The 11,854-nt window shown below is 53.7% G+C and overlaps 5 protein-coding genes across 5 annotated transcripts; 2 read left to right on the top strand and 3 right to left on the bottom strand.

Moving 5' to 3' along the window:
• Positions 1 to 367: 367 nt before the first annotated feature.
• A1O3_01191 (large subunit ribosomal protein L6e) lies at positions 368 to 1,155 on the bottom strand (the record flags this gene model as incomplete). The annotated part of the gene is made up of 3 exons (XM_007731339.1): positions 368 to 520; positions 574 to 912; positions 1,039 to 1,155. The coding sequence occupies 3 exons, from the start codon at positions 1,153 to 1,155 to the stop codon at positions 368 to 370; spliced, it is 609 nt and encodes a 202-aa protein (XP_007729529.1).
• A 467-nt stretch (positions 1,156 to 1,622) lies between these two features.
• On the top strand, positions 1,623 to 2,972 carry A1O3_01190 (uncharacterized protein; the record flags this gene model as incomplete). The annotated part of the gene is made up of 3 exons (XM_007731338.1): positions 1,623 to 1,673; positions 1,760 to 2,343; positions 2,408 to 2,972. 3 exons carry the CDS (start codon positions 1,623 to 1,625, stop codon positions 2,970 to 2,972), a joined length of 1,200 nt encoding a protein of 399 aa, XP_007729528.1.
• Positions 2,973 to 3,596: 624 nt separating this feature from the next.
• A1O3_01189 (uncharacterized protein) lies at positions 3,597 to 4,697 on the bottom strand (the record flags this gene model as incomplete). Its single annotated transcript, XM_007731337.1, has 2 exons — positions 3,597 to 4,445; positions 4,554 to 4,697. The coding sequence occupies 2 exons, from the start codon at positions 4,695 to 4,697 to the stop codon at positions 3,597 to 3,599; spliced, it is 993 nt and encodes a 330-aa protein (XP_007729527.1).
• A 709-nt stretch (positions 4,698 to 5,406) lies between these two features.
• Positions 5,407 to 7,166, bottom strand: A1O3_01188 (uncharacterized protein; the record flags this gene model as incomplete). Its single annotated transcript, XM_007731336.1, has 3 exons — positions 5,407 to 6,963; positions 7,013 to 7,107; positions 7,154 to 7,166. 3 exons carry the CDS (start codon positions 7,164 to 7,166, stop codon positions 5,407 to 5,409), a joined length of 1,665 nt encoding a protein of 554 aa, XP_007729526.1.
• Positions 7,167 to 7,593: 427 nt separating this feature from the next.
• On the top strand, positions 7,594 to 8,429 carry A1O3_01187 (glycerol 3-phosphatase 1; the record flags this gene model as incomplete). Its single annotated transcript, XM_007731335.1, has 3 exons — positions 7,594 to 7,672; positions 7,731 to 7,886; positions 7,942 to 8,429. The coding sequence occupies 3 exons, from the start codon at positions 7,594 to 7,596 to the stop codon at positions 8,427 to 8,429; spliced, it is 723 nt and encodes a 240-aa protein (XP_007729525.1).
• Between the last annotated feature and the right edge of the window lie 3,425 nt (positions 8,430 to 11,854).

The raw sequence follows: 11,854 nt of genomic DNA, 5'->3' as shown, positions 1-11,854 counted from the left end.
AACGATAAGACAGATTTCATCTTGGTGTTCATTTGTCTAGGCTCGAAAATCAATCCCGAAGGCGCAACAGTGTCCGGTGCAATTCTTTTCTGCGATCCTCTTGTTCGCCCACCCCACAGATTGACTTTCGGTCGCCCGATCTTGATTTGTGCACATGATCGGCTCAGACTAGCAAGGTCCATGAAAACCTCCCCTCATGGCTATCATGCTCCGGCCCATCATGGTCTGTTTTTGGAATAAGAAGGTTGCTTGGTGGTCAACCGCGCAAGCACGCAACAAACGCCCCGTCTCTCATGCCTCCTCTCCGACTCTCCCTCAGTCTCCAACCAAAGCCTGGCCCCTTGCATCAGCAAGAGATAGGGTTCGTTTAGAAGGCCATCTCGTGGGGCTTCTGGCCATGTCTCAGGGTGAAGCTGGATTTCAAGTAGCTGGCAAGGAATTCTTCGTTCTTGATCGCCGAAAGGAGGGGCTTGTCAATGGTCTTCTGGTCGGAAGCGCGTTGAGAAGTAGGCTGCTTCTTCTGTGGGAACGTTAGTTTCTCAGTCCTCGTTCGGATGGCTGGGATGGTCCTACCTCTGGCTTCTCTCCCTGCTTAATGAAAGCGTCCTCGCCCTTTTCCTTCTTGCTCTTCTTTTCCCGAGCGAAGTATTCGGGGGTGGCAATCTTGTCTAGCGTCGACTGGTCAAGGCCGCTGATGTCGACTTTTGTTGATGTCGCAATGACGTATCTCGAGTTCACTCGTCGCAGAGGGACTCCGTTGATCTTGAAGGGACCGGTGACGAGCAAGACGCCCTCCTTGAGGTGTTTAAGAAGGACCACTCGCTTGCCACGGAAGCGACCGGCGAGAAGGATCAGCACGGCGCCGGGTTGGAGGGAGGCTCGGGGCTTGTGTGGGCGGAGTGTCTTGCGAGCCTGTGGTAATGTTGAGTCAGTACAAGGTGTCGAAGGATTGCTGGGAGTGTCCGCTGAATCATGCACACACGGCATCCCAATTCTTGCTCTCTCGCAACAGTCTTGAGAGAAAGAGGCAACACTCACCTTCTTAGGTTGCTTGACATCCTCCGTTGGGTAGAACTTGCGCGCCTTTTGGGAAGGGTGAGGCACGGATCTCTCGCCGCTCCCAAACTTCTTCGTAACAGCCTCCACGGAAGACATCTTGACCACAAGGCTGGAGTGTTTGCTGAGGTTGTCGTCGCCAAATGGTGGTGGAGGTTTGGTTTCAGTAGATGGGCGCAGTGGACTGATGGAAGACCAGTGTGCGATTCATTCCTTGGCGGCAAGTCCCTGAACAGGAAAGTACGGCGGAATTTTCGGTGGGTGGGCGACTTGTCATGTGATTTCTGGTGTGGTTGCCAAGCCGGCTCTGGCTTTGACATGTTTGCTACATTTGCTACATTTGCTCACTGACCAAGGCACCTACCAGGTACGAGTACCGTAGGCGACTGCTCCCTGACGCAAAAGCATAACGTGTAGAATCGCGGAGGCTCTTCCAGGACTAATTCGACTTGCAGTCACCATCTTTTGAAGTGAGCTGCGGATTTCGCTACTGATTTGACGTCGAATAGACTTGACTTCGGCTACTGCATTTTCTATCAATCGGTTTATTTTCTATTCTTCTCATCATGTCGGTTGCTCCAATAATCACTTTCAGGGCAGGGCTCAGTGAGCTTGATGTGAGTGTCGCAGCCTCGTTCTCACCATGAATCCCTCCCATTGCTCGCCCCAGGCATTATAGCGCAATATTCTGACTACCTCCCAGACAAGCTCTTCTCCTCCCAAAGTCAAGCCTCTTCCAACTCAAGGATACCTTTACCTCTACGCGGAAGATGAACTCCTCCATCTGTGTTGGCGGCCACAATACGCTCTCCCGCAAAACCCAGAGTTGGACCTGTTGATGCTACCAGGCGATGGCTCGTTCACTCCCTATCACCCTACCAGTGCCGACACCCCATCGAATACGCACCCGCCAACCAATGGAAGAATATACGTTCTCAAGTTCTCGTCTAGCTCACAACGATACCTTTTCTGGCTGCAGTCGCGCAGTCAACATCCTCAGGGCGATCCCGCATGGTTTAGCGCCCGGGACCTGAAGATAGGGCATATTGTGAACAACCTCCTGCAAGGTGAAGAAGTAGACATCCAACAAGAACTGGCCGAGTTGCCCCAGGACCAGAATCCCCCCGACGACGACGAGGATGAGACGATGGAAGAGGCTGAAGGCACTGACCATGCTCTCAATCGACGTCCATCTCAAGGACCGGGAGCAGGCCCAGATGCCACCGGTGGCGACTTTCGTGAGGAAGGAGAAGGGTCTCGAGAAGGGGGAGCCGACGGCGGAAGAGCGTAGGTAATACACCCACGCCGTGTGTATGTGGCCTTTCAAAACTGGGCAACTGACTTGTGACAGCGCTGCCGGTTTGGACCCCGACGCCATAATTCAGAACTTCATTCAATCATTGGGCAATGACAACAGCAATTCGGGCCGCGAATCAGCTCCACAGGAGAAGGTCTTTACAACTCTTTCAGACCTGCTTACTCCAGCAACAACAATACCGTGGATCGATTCCGCAGACTCTGAACTTGTCGATCGTTTGCTTCAGTATCTTCCACCTGCCTTGGTCACGTTGGCGCAGGAAGCAGACGATATGTCAGCTCTAAATACAGATCACGTATCAGTCGAAGCAGCTGAGCAAGCACTCAGTCTGGATCAGAAGAAGGATATTCTTCGGAGGGTCTTGCGGTCACCACAGTTGTCACAGAGCCTATCGAGTCTCACAATCGCCCTGCGGGATGGTGGCTTACCCAGTATTAGTGAAGCTCTCAACATCCCTGTTCGACACGGAGGCTATATGCGACGAGGCGGCGTACCACTAGGCGGAGGCGAGGCTGTCGAAGTTTTCCTGGAGGGAGTCAAGGAGCAGTTGAATCAAGAAAAGGACACTGATGCAGGCGATCGAATGGAAACAGAGTAGGACTCTACGACTACCGTGCGGTTTGATCTGCTTACGGGGTCTTTCTTAAAAGACAAACTTGTCATCGTGTCAATGTCTAGCTTCCAACTATGCTCTCTCAGTCTTCGACAGATCAACTGGCTTTATTAGTCAGTATCTAGACCCTAAACATATCACCGTACCTAATTTGTTCGATCTTCCACGCTCCTATCACAGGCCCTGGCTAAGGATGGCTGTGGTGCAGCTATGGCCGCTCTGACCTGAACAGGGAGAGCGATGAAGTGTGCTATTGGCAAGGCTGGTCTTCGCCGTTCCAAGTTAGACCAAAATCATACCTCATACATAGGTACCTTAGGTAGGTATGTAAGGTATAACGACACTTTGTGCCTGGGACCTTGGACCCAGTACTCCGAGTGACTTGATATCTTGTCAGGCATGCCCCAGGGCGTCTAGACTCTGGTTTTCCACCCGAGGACCCAACTGCGTGGACTGGCTGTCTAAGATCTAGGCACTCTTGTCGAGTAGTACACGGTGATTCCAAACCGACCGCCCATGACGACGTATTGTCATCGTGACCATATCATGGGCATTTGGAAGTTTGCGGGTACTACCGCCTACCAGTAGTACCTGCACCCCCCCTCTCTCTCAATCGCTCTCGTCCTCGCTGCCGACATCTACATCGCGTCCGAGCATGAGTGGTCTCGCTCTTCCATTGGGGCGTTGCGTTCCATCGACATCGTCAACATCACCAGTGTCGTGACCTTCTTCGTCTTCATCTGGGTCGCCCTCGTCCTCGTCCGGGTCGTCGTCTTCGTCTTGCTCCTCTTCTTCTTCTTCTTCTTCTTCCTCCTCCTCCTCCTCCTCATCGGCAGGCTCATCCTCGCCTTCATCCGACTCATTCGCCGATACTCTTGTCTTGCCGTTCTCAACTGGCTGGCCTGTGCCTGCTTCGCCACTCTTTCTCTTTTCATTTTCTGCCTGCCGACCCCCAGACTCCTCAGGCATTCCGTTGAGCTGCTGCGCAAGCAACCGCTCCTCCTCGTCCTCGACAACATCTTCTTCTTCGCTCATCCTCCTAGCCTTTTTGCTTCTGGGCTCCCCCCTCTCTGCGCCATGGTTGTCATCCTCGTCCTCGCCGTCTCCAGCCAGGCTCTCTCGCGCCTTGACTTTATCCCTGTACCCCTTTCTCTTCCGCTGTATGATCTCCTCGTAGGCCTCCATTTCTCGCTCCAGCCGGCCGCCCAACCGACCATCTGTGCCCACGGCTCCTAGATCCATCACGCCGGCCATTTCCATTTCCTTCAACGCTTTGAGCACGTCTTGTGGTCCCACCGTCTTTTTCGTCGTCTGCTCGTTCGCATGGTGTGCCAGGTATGAGATGAATACGGTCGCTGACTTGGCCAGTGCTAGTGTCGCGTCTTTCTGGATCGATGTGTTGGGCGGAAGCACGCCTCGGGCAAGCCGAGTCACGAGCGTGCGCGGTAGGAGAAGGTCCTGAGAATTGTAGATCTCTGTCAGTGAATTATCCTTGTAATAACGGCCTTTCTGAAACCCCTGGGAGGCCCAGCGTTGATATTTGCAGAACATGGACTGGCTTCATACATCAATGCTCACGCCGTCGTCTTGCTTCCCTCCACTTGATTGTCGAGCGGATTTGCTATGTCCATGCGACGCGTTCGAAACCATCGAAACATCGCCGTTGGCGTCAGTCGCCGCCGTCGAGGCGTTGCTTTTCCGCGGCGGCATGGCTGACTTGATCAGGACGGGTAGAGGCCGTCGGGGGTGCGACAATCCCAATCCCACTTCCTACCCGGTTGCGTCCTTTCGTAGGAGGTATGGATATGGGATTTCGTAGGGGTCTGGATTGAAATCAGGCTGAGTCGCGACTGGGGATATTGGATATTGCGTTTAACGGGCGCGCCGAACTCTCGAGCGACAATTGGCCCAGTATAGAACGCGGTCGATGACGGTTTCGACGTTGTAGAAATAATATTACACCGGAACGTACTGTACAGATTTCTCGTTGGTCAATCACTTCACAGACCCAGACCCAGAAGATTGCAGTGATGGAATGGAACGTAAGGTTGGACACAGTAGGAAGTAGTAAGTACTAGATACTAGTCTGGGAGAAAACGCGGTCGGAATGTGGACGCGACCGTGGGGGGTCGAAGTCACTATAATATTAATTATACAGTTATTATCACACTGTGCATTCAATGGCACGATTTCTCCAAACCTTATTACTGAGTACACCGACAACCGAGGGGCCTATGATAGACCTTTCTCGACTGCCATGTGATAGGGGTGCAGACACAGTTCTCTCTCTCGGCCTGCTTGAATCTGTTATTGAAGCCGCACTGTAGATTGCATGTTGACTTGAGGATTTCAAAGCACCACCATTCTTTTATTGACCAGCCCAATACATATCGCCCAACGCCATGCATCCTCATGTCTATCATGACTCGACTTGCATAGCATCGTTTCCAGCCTTGTCTACCTTCCCATCACTCCCATCGCCCCAGAGGCCTTCCAATTTGAACTCGGCTGCCCACTCTTTGACGATTTCCTTTCGATCGGGAGCCACTGCCGAAGCCTTGTCTCCGCCCTCTCCATCTCCCTCGACCATCTCCGCGTCATCCGCGACTCTGAGAACAGGAGGATCGACCCAGCCTTGGATTCTCCCATCCCTCCAGTCCGTGATTACCGTCATGGCCGCCGCATTCAGATTGGGCACTCCGCCTCGGCCCAACCTACCTCGCTTCCGCGCCACTTGGACTAGGAAATCCGTGACCGTGTCTCCCTTGGCGAACGGGCCCAGCGCAACAATCCCGTAATAGCCTAGCAGCTTCTCGTAGAGCGCCTCAGAGGTGGAGAGTCGTGACATGAGGAGGTTCACGGCAGGAATGGGATCTGAGATTTGCCGGGGTGGGAGGGCGTTCAGGAGGATCAGTCGTGCTTCGTGTTCCGCTCTCCGCCGTTCGCGGTCCTGCTTGGTCTCGCCGTCGACTGTCGACGGGAAGACTATTCCCGGTGAGTCTAGGATTTTGAGTTTGCTGTCAACCTTGACTTCTCTCAAACTCGTGGTCACACCAGCCTCGGAACCAACAGGACACGCGAAGCTTTGGGTGCCTTTGTTCAAGCGGGATGTCAGAGCATTGATGACGGACGACTTTCCAACATTGGGATACCCTATGACGCCGACTGAAATAGATCGCTTGAGCTGCTTCGAAGCCGCATACGACTTCAGAGCGCGAAGCAGTGTTTCTGACGTGCCCTTGACGGTGAGCTGCTTGTGATCGAATGTCTGGGCATTGGACGCAGGGGTCGATGCTCGCAAGGGGATCGTGGGAAAATATCGTCGTAGATGTGTCAACCACCCCTTCAACACCGGCGGCGGCACCAGATCAATCTTGTTCAAGACTAAAATCAGCCGTTTGGAGCCTGCCTCGGCGGACATGATTTGGCGTTCGACTTCGCGCGACCGTGTGCCTTCGGGATCTCGAGCATCCAACACGTACAATACCACGTCTGCGCTGTCGAGAACTTGCTTGAAGATTTTATCGAAAGCCCTCCGAGACGAATCCGGGTTTCTATGGTCAGCTGCTATGGTCTCCGAGAGTGGGACCCCGTCATTTTCATCCTCGTCATCGTCTGCGGCAACGTCGCCTTCGAGAGCCCCTTTGTCAAATTCAGCTGCCCTTGCTTGGGCCGAGGCTACCAAAGCAGCCAAAGGATTTGCGCCGTCGTTGGCATCCTCCATTTCTTCGTCGAGGACATCGTCATCGTCGTCGTCGTCTTCCTCCATCAGGTCGTCCTCGTCGTCCTCGGTAGGTTCATTCGTGGCCTGCTCCTTGCCTGCTTTCTTCTTTTCCCTTGCGGCATCCCGCAGTCTCTGTGCATTCTCGGCTTTTTGTCTCTTCTTCTCCTCAATCTCTTCGAGGATTTTCTCTTTGAAAGGGAACAGATTGGGGATTCCAGGGTCCTTCTTCAGGCGGGATTTCCATTGAGGATTCTGTAGGCTGTCAGCTTCTACGGTTCCAACGCCGGAGGATATATCCTACTTTTTTCGACTCTTTTCTCAATTTCCTCTGCTTGGCGGCACTGGCCTTTTCAATTTTATGCCTTAATCGTACAGGGGTGCGCTTAGACTTGGAAACTGTGGACGGTCAGAGGATTCAAGACAAGGATGAGATAGAGCCTACATGATTTGACCATCTTTGAAATCTCACGGGAACATGCACTGCTGCATGAAACTATACTCGTATGCTGGCTGTTCTCGAGCACCATGGCAGAAAAAGTTGCAGGCGTCGGGGTAGCGCCAAGAGCCAGATCGGCGGATGTTTGACCGACGCATCGGGCCATGCACCAATCACCACTGGCATGCCGTGGCCACCGTCCTAACGATCACGTGCGCTGGCGCAATTCACTGCCTCACCGATTCCGCTCCAGATCAGGTAACATTGCCGATGGCGGTGATGAGATAAAACTCCAGCTTTCTCCGACCGCTGCCAGGAGACGAAATTTCTATGAACTTCTAGACAGCATAGAATAATAGAATAAGCAGGCTTCCTACGCCAAACGTTCTACTTCTCTCCTTCTTAGCTTCTCCCTTCACCGCCGCGGACGCCAAGGGGGTGCCACCATGGGCTCCGCTGGAGAGTATTCTTTCTCCGCGCCTCCTGAGGTCGTCTCGGCCCACGGCTTGCTGTTCGACTTCGACGGTAAGTTGTGCTACCTGGTCCGCAAATGCTGAACGTCATATCTCATACGATGGGATAGGCACCATCATCGACAGTACAGAAGCTATCGTCAAACACTGGCACAAGCAAGGCGAACTGATGGGAGTCGATCCCAACGTCATCCTTGCCACATCGCACGGACGGAGAAGTATCGATACCTTCAAGATCTACGACCCGTCCAAGGCCAATTGGGAGTGTATGGTTGTCGTCAAGAAAACACCAGTCCTCGGTCCTTAGCTAAAGCCCTATAGATATTAGCCACCATGAAGGCTTGATACCCAAAGAATTTGGCGAGAATGCAGTGGAGATCTCTGGTGCTCGCCAACTGCTGGCAAGCCTCGAAGCCGTCAATGCGCCTTGGGCGGTCGTGACATCGGCTACCCGGGCTTTGCTCACGGGCTGGATTGAAGTGTTGAAGCTCGCCCATCCTCGTTGCATTGTAGTGGCAGAGGACGTGGAAGAGGGCAAACCTCACCCAGAGTGTTATCGGCTAGGTCGCCAGAAGCTGGATTTAGCCGAGGACGCTCACATGATCGTTGTCGAAGATGCGCCGTCAGGAGTCCGTGCAGGCAAGGCCGCTGGCTTCAAGGTCGTTGCCCTAACCACCACGCACACCATTGGTCAAGTGAAGGAAGCGGGGGCAGACTGGATTGTGCAAGACTTGAGAAGTGTCACCCTCAAGGGCTTTGCCGAGGGAGTCGTCCAGATCGAGATCACCAATGCCTTGGTCAGTGCGTAGCATCGCTATCTTTGGTGCAGCTTGCTACTGTGCACATTTCAGCATGGCGTAGGGCGTTTGGTCGGTTGAGGACAAGACAAAATTCTCGAACTAGACACCCCATCCAGGAGGTGGATAGAGCGGCGATGGCGAGGAAAGGGCCGCATGACCTTGTTCCCCATCACAGCCATAATTAGCGACTGATCGTTATACCTAATGGCAACCTTGGAAGAGCCGGTCCACTTTTCGAATGGTGTACACTGTACAGAGTAAAGCTGTGATTGACGGAGCACCCTTGTGGTGTCCAAACTGGTCAGGAAGCTCGTCATTTGCAAACAGTCACTGACGAGTCCAAGCTCGACATTGACGGTGATCCGTCTGACGGTACCTGCATAAGAGATCGGTCTCTTGAATCCTGTCACGCTCTCAGTTCCGTTGACGGCCGCTGCAAGGACATCTACCCGTGGCTGTGCGAGGTAGGGGGTAGGTTTGAGCCGCATGGGCAAGCCGGCACGGCGGTCGAGGGGCAACGGGAAATCAGGCAGGCAAGTCCAGAGGCCGTGTGCAAATCAACGTGCCCAGAGTGACCTGTCACTCATTGGTCAACGAGGTGATGGCTCCGATAAATTGGACAAAGCGCTGACTGATGGTCAATGCTGCGCTCGAAGTGCGAGCAAACTGGTGCCCCACGAGAGGCTTCTGTAGGTATGGAGGATGCCTACCCAGGTATGAGTAACGTCACGCAAGGTTGGCAGTATTATTAGCAGCTTTAACGTTGTACAACAGTAGCCGAAGCATATCGACTGTGAGTCTGTGAGTTGCCGACGGTCAGCGATCGTTGCTCCTACCTGCAGTTGAGGTCTTTGTATTTAAGAAGGGTTCTTAGTTCATTTGCAGACAACTTTGCAAGTCTTGCTGGCATCAGAGTCGTGGCCTTTGGGCTAAAACGAAATGTTGTATTTTAACAGGCCGATGGGTGAGATAAGACGGAGCAGAGTGGTTCAAGAACATCAAGGCCGATGTCGACGTAGAAGAAGTCAGTCGATACAGACGGATGTTCCGGATTTGAAGTGTCACACCGAGAACTCAAGTGGCGAATGCTGCGAGATAGCTGGTCGCTGAAGAAAGGCAAGATAAGCTGAGTACAGAGTAGGTAGTGAGCGACAGGCGAACAAGATCTGCGAATAATAATAATAATAATCGCTAAAATCGTATAGCAGCAGCCTTGGGCTGGGAAGAAGTTGGCACGTAGTCCGGAACCAGAGTCGAATCCCCTTCTATTCCGGATGCGCTAAGATGCTGCCCCGATGGCGCATTGGAAATTGCTGTCTCTGATGTTGTGTAGCCTAAATCCCTTGCCAGCGGTTGTCAAGCACCAGGAGTCTGGGGCATTGCCTGGATGTGCAATCAACTGTACGGAGTACGGATACATGTCGCATAATTTCTTCTCGCAAGGGAGACCGACAGAACCCCTTGCATAACCTAGGCCTTGCCACGGTTCGTTATGAGGGTTTCAGACCACAACATCTTGTCGCGCGTCTGAAGGGGTGGTGAGGCTGCCTCGCAGGGAGAGCGTGTAACGGATAGGCATGAATGGGCAAGGGTCGTGATGGAAAGCAGCGTGATGGGCTGATCTTGGGCCGATGGACGCTGAGTGGATGGCTGTCATCGGGGCGGTTTGCACTGGTGCAAGGACGGACTGCGCTTCAGCTGTCTCCCGGAGCTGGATCTCCTCCGCCACAGCTGCAGGTACCAAATTTGTGTCTTGCAGTCCGCTGCTCTTTCCCGCGCATCCCAGGCACCTACCAGGCACCAAGCCAGGTACCAGGAACAGGGCATGCCTGTGAGTCAGACCGGGGTGCAGACCCAGAGTAACAAGGATGACATGGTAGGATGAAGAGACGATCGCTGAGGGATTCGCGGTACGGATACTCCGTACTCGTACATGTAGAGGACTATTGGAGGAGTGCCAAATCTGATGCAGTAAGTGATACATCAGATCTCTGCATCCACAAGGCTTCTTGACGGTCGGCGGAGACGTGATGATGATACGTACGGAGTACGGATAGTAGATACTGATGCCAGTGTTGCTGACGATGAGGCGATGGATGGAGTAGGCAAGTGTAGGCGCCCACTTCGACTCTGGAGTCTGTACAGTGTACTCCGTACAGTCCCACGGTGTCCCATGGTGTCCCCGTACCTTCCAGAGTCGAGTGTGGGTAGCTGGCGCATGATGCTACCCATTCTTGTCAACCCGAGTACCCAGTAATGATTTCCAAAATACCCTAAGAATACCGAACCTGTCAGTACAGACTGCCGGGCAGGTCGGGTAACATGAACTGCGTTCGTTCCTGGAGTTCCATCTTGCTGGAGATTATTCGCAAGGAGAATTACCGTCGGAAGGCGCACCGACTAAAGCTTTGACATGAGACGGACGCAACGGCAGTCAAGTCAGTGTCCAACTTGAAGTCACGGGCACGGGCAGCTTGACCGACCGTCAGACGAGTTTGGCGGCTGGCTCGCAGGCGAATCGGCCTGTCTTTCGCGTGTTTGGTCGTCGAATTATTGTAGCTGCGTATCGAGCTGCGTATCCTGATGTTTCTTCCGCCTCGCTTCGCCTCAGGCTCGCCACGCCACAGCTCATCTCCCCTCCAAGCCTCCAAGCGCCACTTGAGCCAGGGTTCAGGCTTCAGGACGCAGCCAGGCCGTCTCGACCTAAACAACCCCACCAGCGTCCTCCTCCTTTGGTGGGAAAGGGTACCACCAAGACGCCGTTTGGGCTGAGACCCGGGCCGACTAGGTTAGATCTGGGCGACAGGGTGGCCTGAGATGGCAAGGATAGTCTGGCCTCTCCTTCTGCTTGTCTGAGCTGCCTTGCATTGCATTGCATTGCCTTGCCAGGCGCAATCCTCTACTGGATGCTACGCTTCGTGTTCCTGCATTGGCGCCGAACCTGACAGCGCGAGCCCCTTGAACATGAGATCAACCAATCCGCCACGATGACGCCCAGGGCCAAACATACCCTCGCGAGGACAAGAGGAGGAAGATAGCTGGACAACGGACAACAACGGACAGAAGAGCCAGGGCACAAAAGGGCAGAGGACAGTACCGCTGTAACCGACCACATAACCCATACATTAGGTAAGTCCATACGCCGTGACGGAGTACTCTGGACACAAAGTACAGCGTACAGGCCAATACGCCCGGGGTCTAGACTTGGACGACACTTGTCGGCTCAGCAGTCGCCGGGCGCCTCGGAGTTTTCGCTTTGACGTTGGTCGACCAGGAGCATACATACAATATCCTTCGCCTTTTCTCCAACTTTTAACTACACCGGCTCCAGGTTCCATCTGGCGCCTGATGCTGCTTCACCATGTCGACTCGCCAGACCTGACCAGACCAGCGACCGGAAAAGGCTTGACGGAAGCGATTCCTCGGTCACAAAG

The sequence above is a fragment of the Capronia epimyces genome (assembly GCF_000585565.1).
Source record: "Capronia epimyces CBS 606.96 chromosome Unknown aczIQ-supercont1.1, whole genome shotgun sequence".
In the NCBI taxonomy this organism is placed as follows: domain Eukaryota; kingdom Fungi; phylum Ascomycota; class Eurotiomycetes; order Chaetothyriales; family Herpotrichiellaceae; genus Capronia; species Capronia epimyces.
This window is presented reverse-complemented; position numbering and strand designations above follow the sequence as displayed.